The sequence below is a fragment of the Falco rusticolus genome, chromosome 1 (genome assembly GCF_015220075.1).
Source record: "Falco rusticolus isolate bFalRus1 chromosome 1, bFalRus1.pri, whole genome shotgun sequence".
NCBI lineage: Eukaryota > Metazoa > Chordata > Aves > Falconiformes > Falconidae > Falco > Falco rusticolus.
The window spans coordinates 126,092,973-126,106,032 of NC_051187.1; the positions used below are offsets into that span (position 1 = coordinate 126,092,973).

Sequence of the window (13,060 nt, forward strand, 5' to 3'; positions counted from 1 at the left end):
TGTTTCTCCCAGGCTACCTCTAGATACTTAAACAAATACCAATCGTAGCAGAAAAATTGATGCTCAATTGCAATATCTGTTTAAGCACACGTTTTCTTTCAAATGTTAATTCTGAAACACCTGTACAGCTACCAAGTATACCTTGGGAAGATTTTCTGCTTTTCATTTGTAGACAAAAACCAGACCAAAACTGTATCCTTCAAAGTAAAACCACAAGAAAGAAAAGAAAATTTACCAGAGGTAAAGTTTCCCCATATGCAACAGAGAAATTACTCCTGCAGAATTAAATAGTAATCCTGTTTCATCCTTAAATCTTGTCAACTGTCTTGTATTCCTAACACCAGTATAACTCCTCTGCCTCTTAATTTTTTATATTTTTCAAGCAAGTACTTAAAAATCACTTCACACATCCTACTGAAGTTTCTGTTCCTTTTGACTTTATAATTAAATTCTAGCCTTGCTTTGTCTGGAGCAGTCATTTTCACTCAGCACAGACTAGGACTTGCTATGCTACCTATTGCCCAAGTACCTAGGGTTTTTTCAGCAGGTTTCATACTCTGTTTGACCATAACTCTTCTCTCATTTACCACGCATACACAATGTATTTTGAGATTAAAGCAGAACATTTGCATGCCCTGTACTTCAAAGGTCTAATACAGCAATTCTTATTCTACCTACCCATGGTGGTTTGCTGTCTATACAGGTTTCAGAACGAAACAACTTTATCGTTTCGTCAGGGGTGGGGGTGGAGGGTGGGGAATAATCTTTGGATTAAGAAATTCTTACCATGTTGTTACTGTCATACATTTTCTTGCTAGTAATTCTAGGGCATAATGTGTTGCTTGTGCTGCACTTTCTCCTAAGACAGTACCCACACTGATTGCCAACTCCAGTTCGTTTCCACGAATCAGGTTTGCCATCGCAAGCTTGCTCAATGAAAAAATTACATCATTAAGGGACACAAGCATTTCTGGGGATTCACCATTTTGAGCATATGACATTCATGAGACTGCTTTTTACAGAAGGACAAAATATGCATTAATTAAAGCAATTTTATATATAATTCAGGTCTCCCGAATGAGTAAATAATTGCGCACCACACGATAATCAGTTTTTAAATAACCAAACAGATTTCCTTTAGCAGAATCTTCCTTTAGTAAACTAAAGAGGTTACATAAATATCATAACGAAAAAGCATGATAGCAATTCCTTCTAGTCTTAAGACATTAACTTTCAGACTATAGTATTTCCCCTCTTTTTTGAAAACAGACTCAAAAAAAGAAACCAAACCAGGAAGGCTCCTGTTCTGACCCTTCCTGGGCAACTGGGGTTGCTGATAGGCATAGCAGAATATTCAACAGTAAAAGACTACTCAATAACTTGAAATATGTCTATTTTGAAATACAGACATTAACTGATTACTGTTTTCTTTCTGAACAGCTCATTAAGATGGAATTTTATTTATTCTGAGGGATAGAGGAGCAAAAACATATTGAGTCAGCAACAACAAAATCCAGAGAACGAGGAAAAGAAGTAATTTGTAAAACCACAAACAAAATGAAAAATAAATAAAAAAATTTTCCTATATTTCATCCCTATTTTTATACTGAGGGGTAGGGGGTTGTTCCTATTTACTTCATCATTTAGCCTACAAATTCAAGATAGAGATTGCATCTTTTGTAGCACAATGAAGTTCCAGTTCTGAATGGGTCTTCTGAGTCACCATAAATGGGAAACAGTAATACTTATGTGTCTATGTATATATGTAAGGTACTTCTGTACCTTATATTTTCTAATATAACAAGATACTGTATATATAAAAATACAATTAAATAACAACATACTACTTTCTATGCATGACAGAAATCTTGAAGTTAGTAGCAAAACTTCCCTGATTCTATTAACTTGAATAATGTATAAAGATCAAACTCTATAAATATATACAAAGCAAATACCAAGTAAAAGTAGTACATTTTAGAATGTGGTACACACATTTTAAAAACCAGTTAAGATGTGGAGATGTAAAAAGGAAGTCAATGTTAGCTTTTCCATAGTTAAAGAGAAAAACAAAAGAAAACAAAACAAAAAAAAGATTACCTCTATATTTTCAACAGCCAGATGGCAACATGCTGCAAGCACTGCATGGCCATCCTGGAAATACCATTCTGCCAGCTCTTTACTGACCTTGTGCAGAAGCCTGCAAGAACAAAACATGAATTCTGCAAGATCACATAAATGTTGGAGCTCTTTGGCTCTTTATTTACTTACAAGTCACCACGTTTGCTTCTGTACCCTACAATTTCTGTATTTGATTTACAGATAATGACAGCACTAGCTTTCAAAATGCAGTTTGAGCTTCACCCCCCACTTATGCTGGTGCATATTCAGTAAGTCAGTTTCCCAAAATCTACATCAGTATGGAAATGCCTCTTCAGATTAACAGAAGAAAAATGAAATATTTGGATACTCATTCTGTACTTGTAAACTCTACATAAATACCTAATTGCTCAAAACCTGCACATGTAAATGAAGTAATTACACAGCCTCCAAGCTGCTTTTGTTACTACACATATAACTTGATTATGTAATTTAGGATTCTCAGCACTCTTCTAAACAAGGAGAGATGCATGGTTTCTTTTATGGACACATACAATGAAAATATGGCCATTAGTTTATGTTGTCAGAAGCTTCACTGATGACAAACGGTGAAGCTTCAGGAGGACAAGGTGCATCAAACATAGTGTCTCACAGATACTTCTTAATGCTAAATCTTACTGAACTTATCAGAAGTTCTAAGTTAATATGCTACATATTTAAACATATTTAAGTGCATAGGAATGGTCCTTAAATATCAAGCAAATGAAAAGGATAACTATAATACATACATATGAAAAAATCTGTTTGGTGCCAGGAGGCACAGCAAGGGAATTATTCGGTGTAGTTGAGCATCAGTGAGTTAGTAACTGTTATACGTACTAGAAGATGTAATATTTTCTTGTCAAATTCTACGTTGCTGATGCCAAATTAAAGCACTAAAGTTTATCTCCCTTGATGACTTTACTTTCTGCACTAAAATGAACTAGAACAACTTACTCGTTGTAATCATCTGTATTGTTTCCACCAGAATTTGAAGACTCACTTGTTGTGGAGAGTGGTGAAATCTGTATATTTCCCTCACAGGCTGCCTAGAAGTGAATATAAAAATGGATTAATGCACCGATCAAACTGATTATTCAATGTGATTTTTCACACACACCCCCCCCCCAAAAAAAAAAAATCTAAGATCTGTAAAAAGCCTTCTAAAGCACGGTTATAAAAAAGGAAATATTTAAACAAATGAACTTATTCATAGCAAAATCTTAGACTAGTTTTATCCAGCCATACAAGAAATTCTACAGAAAAGACCTCTTCCTTCCCATGCATTTGTACAGGATTTTTTCCAGTATTTGAATACATTTAAAATGGACAGTGAGGAATACAACCTTGAGTTTTAAACCTCAAGGAACAAGTGGCTGTGAGTAAAGGATGAACTCCATAATACTCCTCAGTAGGCATGCTAGCAAATCTGCAAAGGTTTATACAATGGCACAAGTTGAACCATTTTGTGCGTGGCAATAAATTATTTCTAACATTAAATGAGAAGAGATCAGTGTGAGTTAAAAGGAAATTCTTTCATGTGCTTTAGGGTGTAGCTGGGATTGAAAGGCAAAGAAAGTCCTGGTATTTTATTGCTTTAAACTTTTGAGAAGAAGACTATTCTATGAATTGTAATAAAAGCAACCCCTTCAATGTGCCTCTCACAAATAAAATTAAAATATTTCTAAAGCTTTAAGGTGCTTTAAGGTTCAAACACTGTTCTGTGCACTATTCAGCTACTATTAGAGGAACAACAAAGAGATAGACAATTTTTATAGGACAAATTCACATATGTTTTTAAAATTTTATCTTTGAGGCAACTAAACTTTCAAGGACAGGCAGGCATGACAATGTATGAGAGACAAATCTTGAGAGTGTATTTAGCAAACTATACTAAGCATGCAGAAATTAGTAAAAAAGAATAAAGAAATGGTGAGGCAGAGTAAAACAAAGTATCAGTCTCACATGTCTTGTGTGCTCTTTAACTTGTGTTTACATTAAGAAGCAGAAGGGATATATATGCTTTTGGTAATCTCTTTACTGTTTTTTGGATTAATTTAGAAGTTTGATTTCTTATACTGATTACTGCTGCAACTGAGCAGTATCACCCCAAGATTCTAGACAAAGCAGTATAACCAAGACCTCAGGAGAAATACAAGAGAAACCCTACACGTTTTTGATGTTGAGGGCAATACTGACCACTGCTGCACATCAGGTTAATTTTCTACTTCAACCAAAAATGAATATATCAGTTTTCATTATGGGAACCTGATTGAAATTTAGAAGAATCAGGCTCAAAAACCTGTAAACATGAGACAGCTTTTTATGATTTCTGCATAAAGATCGGTCAAAATAATATGAAAGAGTAGAGTATCATTACTTAGACATTTTGCAAAAGTGAACAGAGCTAGCCTATTAAATATGCTTGTCATCTTCAGTGTTAGAAAAACAGCTACATACATCTCCCACAGTTATATGTAACAATACCTGTGCAACAAGAAGAGCCTCTTTAAGCTGGCCTCTTGAAGTAAAAAAAGAAACTAGTTTCTCCACATCCCCGACAGCTATACAGTATGGAATGACATCATCACTTTCTTCCTGAATTAACTGGTCAGCTCTCCTAATTAAACAAATGAATAAATAAACAAAAAATAAAATCTACATATATAATTGATCACTAACCTTATCTCTATGGTACAGGTGTTGGATGAAGCCACATAAAGTTCACTGAAACCCATCTGCCTTTCCAGACATGAGAAGACTTACTAACTGTCGATACTGCACCAAAGAGTTTACAGTTAAATGTTGCAATTTATGCTTAGCCCTTCACCTTGATTCCTGTACACAAAATCACTGCTGAAATTCTCCACAGTTCAACCCCAAAGCTTACTGAAGAAAAAGCAATGTCACTAGTATGCTGTAACAAAAGCCACGGACAACTGACACTAGTATCCATCCCTCCTACTTGCTTGTGTCCTTTTAGGGACAGAAGCTACAATTCAGCGTCATGATTTTATTACCTTACCTTTGCATTAACTTCCTCCAATATTTCATTGATACACCAGGTGCAACTGAGAGTGCTTTGTCCCACTAGAAGAAACAGCAATACATTTAACCTGATCATTTTATTTTATATAAAATAGCTGTATCTTAAACTAGTTTCACGTTTCTTCCATTAAAAATAAATTTGTCAAGAGGTTAAATAAGGTATGAGCTATGCATTTGACTGCACATGTTAAACATAACATAACTGGAGCAAGATTACTCTTTTCTGGACCTGTGACCCATTTTATTACTACCCCATCTTCACTAGGGCAGCTAGTTTTCAGAAACCTTCATACTTTATTGTTCTTCAGTAATGTTCTGGTATTTTACCTCTCCAAGTTCTACCATTAGTTCACAATATCGCTGAATTTGTCCTAATCTTAAATGTATTTCTGCAGCTTCTTTAAGCCTCTCCTCTTTGCTTGGTGCACCAATACCACCTCCAAACTTGGACATTTTTACTGTTGTCAGTTCTTGTGCCTTGGACTGAGGGGAAAACAAAAAGATTAAAAAAAAAATTAAAAAAATAATGGTTTTCTGTGATGAAAGCAAGTTTTCTTTAAGCATGAACTAGTGTCAAACATTACAATGGATTATAAAGGCTATCATTTAAGAAAAATTTTGAGAAAAGGCTAATTGGAAGAGATTATGAGATTACAGTGAACTAATTAGAAAAGTTTACAATGAGATTACAGTGAACTATATATATTAAAGTAACTGCATTAGTTTTGTGGCACACATTTTCCTCTATTATCTTCCTTTAATCTTTTTTATATTTTTTATTCTCAACCACATTCTTATATGTAATAGTAATTCACCCAGATGTCCATCATAAAAAACTTGACATTTCTGAAATTTCACAAAAAATATTTGTGAACATAAAACATACAGAACTAGAAACTGTACTTATAACATTATAATAGACATCCATATAAAGAAAGAATAAAGACAGTGGGCTCAGCCTGTGTCCTGATCTGTCATACTCCATTAACATTATAACTAATAAATTATTTATGTTCCCAACCACTACAATTTTTATATTCTTTTAAGAGATAAGACTAAATTTCTCCACCTGGCAGTGTTTGAGAAACAAGCTGCAACAGGATCACATTTAACATTAAAAAAACGCAAAAGGAGCTTCGTATTTCAATAATTTTCAGGTGTTTAACTCTATCATCAACACATGCAAGATGGTGTTTGGTTATTCATGGCTTATGGCTTTACAATACCACATATGGAGGAGGGAGAACAAATTTTGAACATTCTTTATCAGTGAACTGCAATGTAGACTAGTGGCAGCCGCTGAGAAAGGCAAAGGATCTGTTTTGGGGTTTTTTTGTATGTTTTGTTGAGGTTTTTTTTAACAATATTACTTTTTTACTTGGCACCTGTATCTTTTTTTAGTTTTCATGCTCAAGTCGGCAGTGTATCCTCTCTGTTTGCTAGAAACAAAACCCACACTTGTTCTAGGTCCCTACTTGATCCCAAAATGTCTAGGTGCTGCACTGCTACTACCCATTTTCCTAAGGAAAAATTGGTATTAGCAGCCATGCACAAGCAGCCAGCATCACTCTACTCCTAACTTTCTCTTAAAGTTCTCAGGCAAGATTCTGAGTCAGCAAAAAGACGATAAAAATGCTTTTAATTAACGTGAATGCTTCATCCAGATCACTGAATGCTCAGCAATTATTGTAGTTACTCTAGGTCACCCAAATTAGATAGCCATGAAATCATGTTGCAGGGACAAACTGACTGCTTGCACTTAACGAGTCAAGAATTAACACCACCTTCTCAGGCTAACTGGCTGAGAAAACTGGGTTTTGGACACACATGCAGCTTCATAGTAGCAGAGCAGCTGCTATTAGTACAGTTGACATCACCAATCAAAAAATTCCATCACTTAAGAGTCAAGGTAGGACACTAAGAGTCTGTGATTTTGCAAAAGGGACAGCCTGCAACAGCAAACAGGTGATACCTGGCAGGTATTTAGCCCCGGAGGGGGGAGGTGGGGTGTTATGCATTTGCTGATCTATACCAATAGAGAATATTTACTCTATTTCCAGCCCAGTCATTACAGTATGGGATTCTTTAGTATCCCTGAGAAGTCCCTGACGGAGCCACATATTCCCGTATTCTGCAAAAATTGTATGTCTGGTTGCATATTCATAGACGAGACTACAAATAAATTCATGGCCTAGTACTTGAAGTTCCCATTTCCATCTGAGTCACTCTTCAGCTGCCTATCTGTGTTCACAACGCTTATTGTTTTTTCACTCCTCCTTCCAGACAGCTACAGAGCATATTTCTGCTGACTCTCCATTTTCAGACATGAATTCCTCTGTCCCTGCATCTGAACATAACTACAAACATTATGTTTATACAATCAAATAATTTGACTTTATTGAATATAGAAGTACAGTATATATAACAGGGAGGGCAAATTTGCTTCGTAGCTCACCCTGTAGCCATGCTTTCTTTGCAGTTTCCTTATTTAGAAAACTGCTTTTCTAGGTAATAACTGTCTTAGCATTTTAGCACTGAGTATGAAGTCACGCAGACTTAGCTAGATGCTGTTGTTCTAACAAACTAGTATTGCACAGAGAACTGATATTGCAAAAATATCTTTGGACATGAAACTGTGTCCCTTTTGTAAAGCATTAAATGTTATTTTTAAAGGCAGAAATACTATATGGATTAACAACCATTTTCACATACCATCTATGCTTCACTTACCATTCTAAATCTAATGAGATGTTTCATATGCATAATTCCTTTACAGTAATTTTGTGGAAGCAAACTGTCATCCTGTCCTTTTATTACAGCAACCAAATCCCATAAATTTTTGCTGCCTCCTGGAGGCTAAAATTGTTAGGGAAGAAAAGAGTTGTATTACAGTAATGTTCAAAACAGAAACCTGAACTTATAAAGACAATGGAAAACATCTGTCAGGCAATTCCAAGAAACGGTTTCAGACCATTTCAGTATTAGAAGCTTTACTATGAAGACATGAATTAGTTAAAGATACTACAACTCCTTCAGGCTTCTTGAAGGCTGTGAAGATACAGCAAGATCCGTCAACATATTTTATTATGTGTGGACATATTTGAGGGCTCACCATTAGTTTTCCCTTTTGCTTCCAAAGAAATACAAGCTATCTGGTGGCTCCTGCTGGCATAAACCAACATTCAGCTGCTGGGATGCAGGAGCTGCCCCCAGTACTCATTTACCATTTTCTGTAAAGCAAAGGTGTAGGCCAGGTAAAAGACAACTTCCAGGCTCGACTGGCACAACCTGGTTTATTATCTTAGTATTAAATCTTAAAATAGACACACATGGCATAACTGTATATGCACAAAATCTTGCAGGCAATCAAGGTGATTTTTTAAAAAATAACTTTTAAGCCTTTTTATTGGTCTAACACTTGAATCAATCCTTCTGTAGAACTAGGACAACGGTTTAACATTGAATGAGGTCTAGAAGAGACTAAGTAATTAAAAGTTTAAAAAAAAAAAATCATTAAACTTTCAACCTGAAGGAGGTTTTCTAACAACAGGATTACAAGTTTAGAAGTCCAATTTTTTCTGAGCTAGTAAAAAGCAGAAGATCCTAATAGGAAAAAAAAAAAAAGAAAAAAAAAGAAAAAAAAAGACTATACCTTCTTTTTTCAGTCCCTTAAAGCTCTTATTTGACTCCGCACAGTTTAAGTGGAACCGTATTTTCTGGACTCAAAAAGCACTGAAAACAGCTTATCAAAAAAATATTCTGTTCTTGGAAAATTTTAATCTTATAACAGTTTTCCTCTCAAATCAATATGGGACATCAAAATTTGTAACTTCTTTAAAACAAGGAATTCCATAAAACTACATTTTTAAGAAAACAGGGAATTTCAAGATTTGTAATTGAGGAAGATTGTTTCAGCATTTCTAAATCATACACTTCAATTTAGCTAGAAATCAAAACTAGTGTTTTGGATGAACTAAGTATTGACTTAGACTACAACAGTGTTGACACAAGATGTAGTTCCAAGTCTTTTTTGTCCTTGTTCTGCCTCAAGCTCAGCTCCTATGCAGGTAAGCACTCACAGAGACCCAGCAGTTCATATTTTTAACTCAATTGCAGAGAGAGGCAGCAGTGATTTATAGGAAATATCACTCTGCAATGGAATAAAGGCAATGGATGGATAGTGGGGCACGCGTCATCCAGATATACAGCTCCTACAAGGTAATACAGCAGTTTTCGCACTGACACTCGGGCAGTTCAAACCTTATCTGTAATGAGGGTGTCCCTTTCATGGCTTAAAATTAAAAACTCCAATGTAGTTTGATAAAACACATATTTTCATTTTCTTCAATAGAAAATTCTTGTCAAATCAAACCTTTCCTATGGAAAATTAAATTATCCCACTATCTCACTTTGTGAAAAATCGGTCTTCATAACTGACAAACAACTCGGTCATGGACATTTTTACATGTAGAACTGTTAAGATACAGATATGATTTCTGCATATTTGCTAAGCCACCTTTAAGAAAGAGTGAAAAACAAAAGTAGTAGAGAAGAAAAAAATTTCCATTTTGGAGACTGACTTCAGAAGAGAAAGTACGCACACTGACACCTTGTTTGCAGAATACTTACTGAAAAACATTCTGAAAACCACCTTAGTTTTTTTCCTCGAGGATTTCCTGTCAATTTTTCCACTTCTTGTTTAATATCCCTGGAAACTTTACCACACAGCAAAGGAGGAGCACCAGATTCCACAGCACGATCTAACACACACACACAAATTTATACATGAAGATTAAAAGAAAAGAAACAACCCCTGAGTATAGTAACATACAGAAAATTAAAACATTGGTATATACAATTTACTTACCTGTATTGCCGATAATCTCATCCCAACATCTATCTGCTAAGATATTCATTTGTAGAGAGTGTATAAGAGGTGTCAGTGACCAGAGTCTCACAGTGGAGTCACGAGAGCAAGATGCCATAGTAAATGGACGACTAGGATGACATGTTAATCCTAATAGAGAGGGCATTTGAAAATGTAGTCAATTAAGTTTATCTAATAACCAGTTGGATTATTTCATACATTTTAAAATATTTAAAAATGCATTTCAATGCCAAAATAAAAGAAAATTTTAAAATATTACCATATACATCTGCACCGTGATCATAAACTGTGTCCAAACATGTTCCATCTCTTGTGTCCCAGACTCGAATTGTATAGTCCCAACTGCCGGATATTAGAAGGTAAGGAATTTCAGGATTCCACATCAGTCCCCGTACCGGAGCTGTATGTCCACTAAGAACATTTATACAAGCATCCTGTGTATAATCCCATATTCGAACAGTACTGAAACATGATAAAAAAAGACCTATGTCCATCAAATCATCTACTGAAATTCGATTAATCCTTTACTTCAGCAATATTCTAAACTTCAAATTTATCAGAATATTTGTTTGTAGTATGTTTATCGAAGTTGTAATAGGAGAAGCTGAAGCCAATGCCCCTCATGTTTAGGATGGGGTACAAAACTAGAGACGGTTCACCAGAGTAAGAAACTACTTCATCCACCCCAGAGTCTTTGAAATTCTCACATGCACCATTCTTACTGGTCAGTGAGAGAAAAAAGTTTGCTCATACACCTCCATGTGTAATAAATTTGTTTGTTGGGACTCTCAAGGGGAAAAAAAATAATCCAAGAAATACAAAGCGCAACTGAAAGATCTCTTTCCTATGGCTTTAACAGCCTCAAACTACAGATCTGTTAGTCTAACCTCAGTTCCTGGAAAACATACTGGGTACTATTGAAAGGCTTTTAAAGAATAATGCCATCATCAGGCAAAGGCACAGCCAACATGGGTTCACACAGTGAAAGTCCTGTTTAACTCATTTGATATTCTTCTATGATAAGGTCACCCACCTAGTGGATAAAGGGAGGGCAGTGGATGTAGTTTTCCTGGGTTTTAGTAAGGCTTTTGATAGCATCCCTCGCAGCATGTTCATGGACAAGTTGTCTAACTGTGGGACAAGCAGGTCCACGGTGCGCTGGGTGAAGAACTGGCTGAGCAGCAGGACTCAAGGGTTGTAGTGAATGAGGCTACATCTTGCTGGCAACTGGTTACCAGCAGCGTTCCTCGGGGTTCAGCTTGAGGGCCAGTCCTGTTCAAGGCATTTATCAACAATCTGCATGCAGGAGCTGAATGCACCATTAGCAAGTTTGTTCATGATACCAAAATGGGAGGTGCTGTTGATTCTCTCAAGGGACAAGATGCCTTGCAGAGGGATCTAGACAGATCGGAGCATTGGGCAATGATTAACTGGATGAAATCTAACAAGTCCAAACACCAGATCCTGCACCTGGGACGGAGTAATGCTGGGCACAAGTATAAACTGGGAGAGGAGTGGCTGGAGAGCCGCCCCGCAGAAAGGGCTCTGGGGGTGCTGGTGGGCAGCAGGCCGAGTGTGAGCCAGCAGTGACCCCGGCAGCCAGGGGGGCAGACCCCATCCTGGGGGGCATCAAACAGCGCAACCAGCCGGTCAAAGGAGGCGACTGTCCCGCCGCGTTCGGCCATGGTGCAGCCTCACCCCGAGCGCCGTGGGCAGGCCTGGGCCCCGCCATTCAGGAAGGATGGGAAGGTCCCTGGAGGCCTCCAGAGGGGGACAACAAATCTGGTGAAAGGGCTGGGGGCATGTCCTGTGGGGAGCGGCTGAGGACTTTGGGGGTGTCTGGTCTGGAGAAAAAGAGGCCGAGGGGCGACCTCCTGGCTCTCTGCGGCTGCCTGAGGAGGGGCAGCGGAGAGGAGAGGGAGGTGCGGCGCTCTTCTCGATCCCTGGGATCCGGCGATCCCTGGGAATGGTTCCCAGCTGCGCCAGGGCAGCTTTAGACTGGACATTAGGAAGCATTTCCGTAGGGAGAGGGTGAGCAAACGCTGGAACAGGCTTCCTGGGGAGGGGCTCCGTGCCCCGGGCCTGCCCGTGTTTAAGAGGCATTTGGACGGTGCCCTGAAGAGCACGCTGCAACTCTTGGCCAGCCCTGAACCCGTGAGGCAGCCCGACTAGATGGCTGCTGTAGGTCCCTTCCAACTGAAGTAGTTTATTATCTTCTGTCCTTCGAATGGGGCATTTGTCACATGGCAGAAGCAGACACCACACTATATCAAATTGTGAAACTCTCATCACAATTACACAAGTAATGAGAAAGAATTCATACCACCTTTCTCAATACTTTTTTCTTCCCTTTTAACCAAGTAAGTTTCCAACACTTCCTTTTATTTTCAATAGTTGCGACTGCTGGGTACATCTAATTGAGCAGACTGCAGAATTAGGAAGTTAAAAGTTCAGTTACTTGAAAAGATCATTGTAATTCTGGCTAAATGTTATTACATTATCAAATATGTTAGCAAAGCTCACTAGTGAGCAAAGTCACCTATTACAGTTTCACTTGTGCTGCAAAGAGGCCGTTTGATGGACTTTGCATCACAAAGCAGAATCCACAAGCCAGAAGGCCATTTTATATATCTACCCGTATTCAGTCCTACAACAACCTGTGCTCATGCGTGACCCTTGTGTACTGTTCCTATGTACTGTATAAGCCTAGGTGCTACACAGGTCATCTGAAATCGTTCTGAGTATGATTATGAACAGGAGTGTTACCAAGTACAACTCAAAAAATCACTTACTTTGTGTGTTACCTGGGACTAAGTTATCCAATGATCCCTTTCCCTCCGTAATCAAGTCTTATTACATAGCCATGACTGGTAATTGAATCAGAATATCTCATGATACTATGAGAGAATTTTGGATTGACTACTTCTTGCTCACGTGAAACAGAGGATTTAAACGTAAGTTCATTGTCAGGTTGATTTCTTTCATGAA

General features: G+C 37.5%; 1 protein-coding gene across 1 annotated transcript in view; it reads right to left on the reverse strand.

Moving 5' to 3' along the window:
* WDR17 (WD repeat domain 17) overlaps nucleotides 1-13,060 on the reverse strand; it is a 62,842-nt gene that overhangs the window by 9,463 nt on the left and 40,319 nt on the right. Inside the window, exons 13-22 of the mRNA XM_037399477.1 lie at nucleotides 10,332-10,534; nucleotides 10,052-10,201; nucleotides 9,814-9,944; nucleotides 7,915-8,040; nucleotides 5,512-5,667; nucleotides 5,162-5,226; nucleotides 4,624-4,756; nucleotides 3,094-3,185; nucleotides 2,098-2,197; nucleotides 787-926 (exon numbers count right to left, since the gene is read on the reverse strand). Coding sequence (XP_037255374.1) covers nucleotides 787-926; nucleotides 2,098-2,197; nucleotides 3,094-3,185; nucleotides 4,624-4,756; nucleotides 5,162-5,226; nucleotides 5,512-5,667; nucleotides 7,915-8,040; nucleotides 9,814-9,944; nucleotides 10,052-10,201; nucleotides 10,332-10,534 — 1,296 coding nt within the window. The remainder of the gene's footprint in view (nucleotides 1-786; nucleotides 927-2,097; nucleotides 2,198-3,093; nucleotides 3,186-4,623; nucleotides 4,757-5,161; nucleotides 5,227-5,511; nucleotides 5,668-7,914; nucleotides 8,041-9,813; nucleotides 9,945-10,051; nucleotides 10,202-10,331; nucleotides 10,535-13,060) is intronic.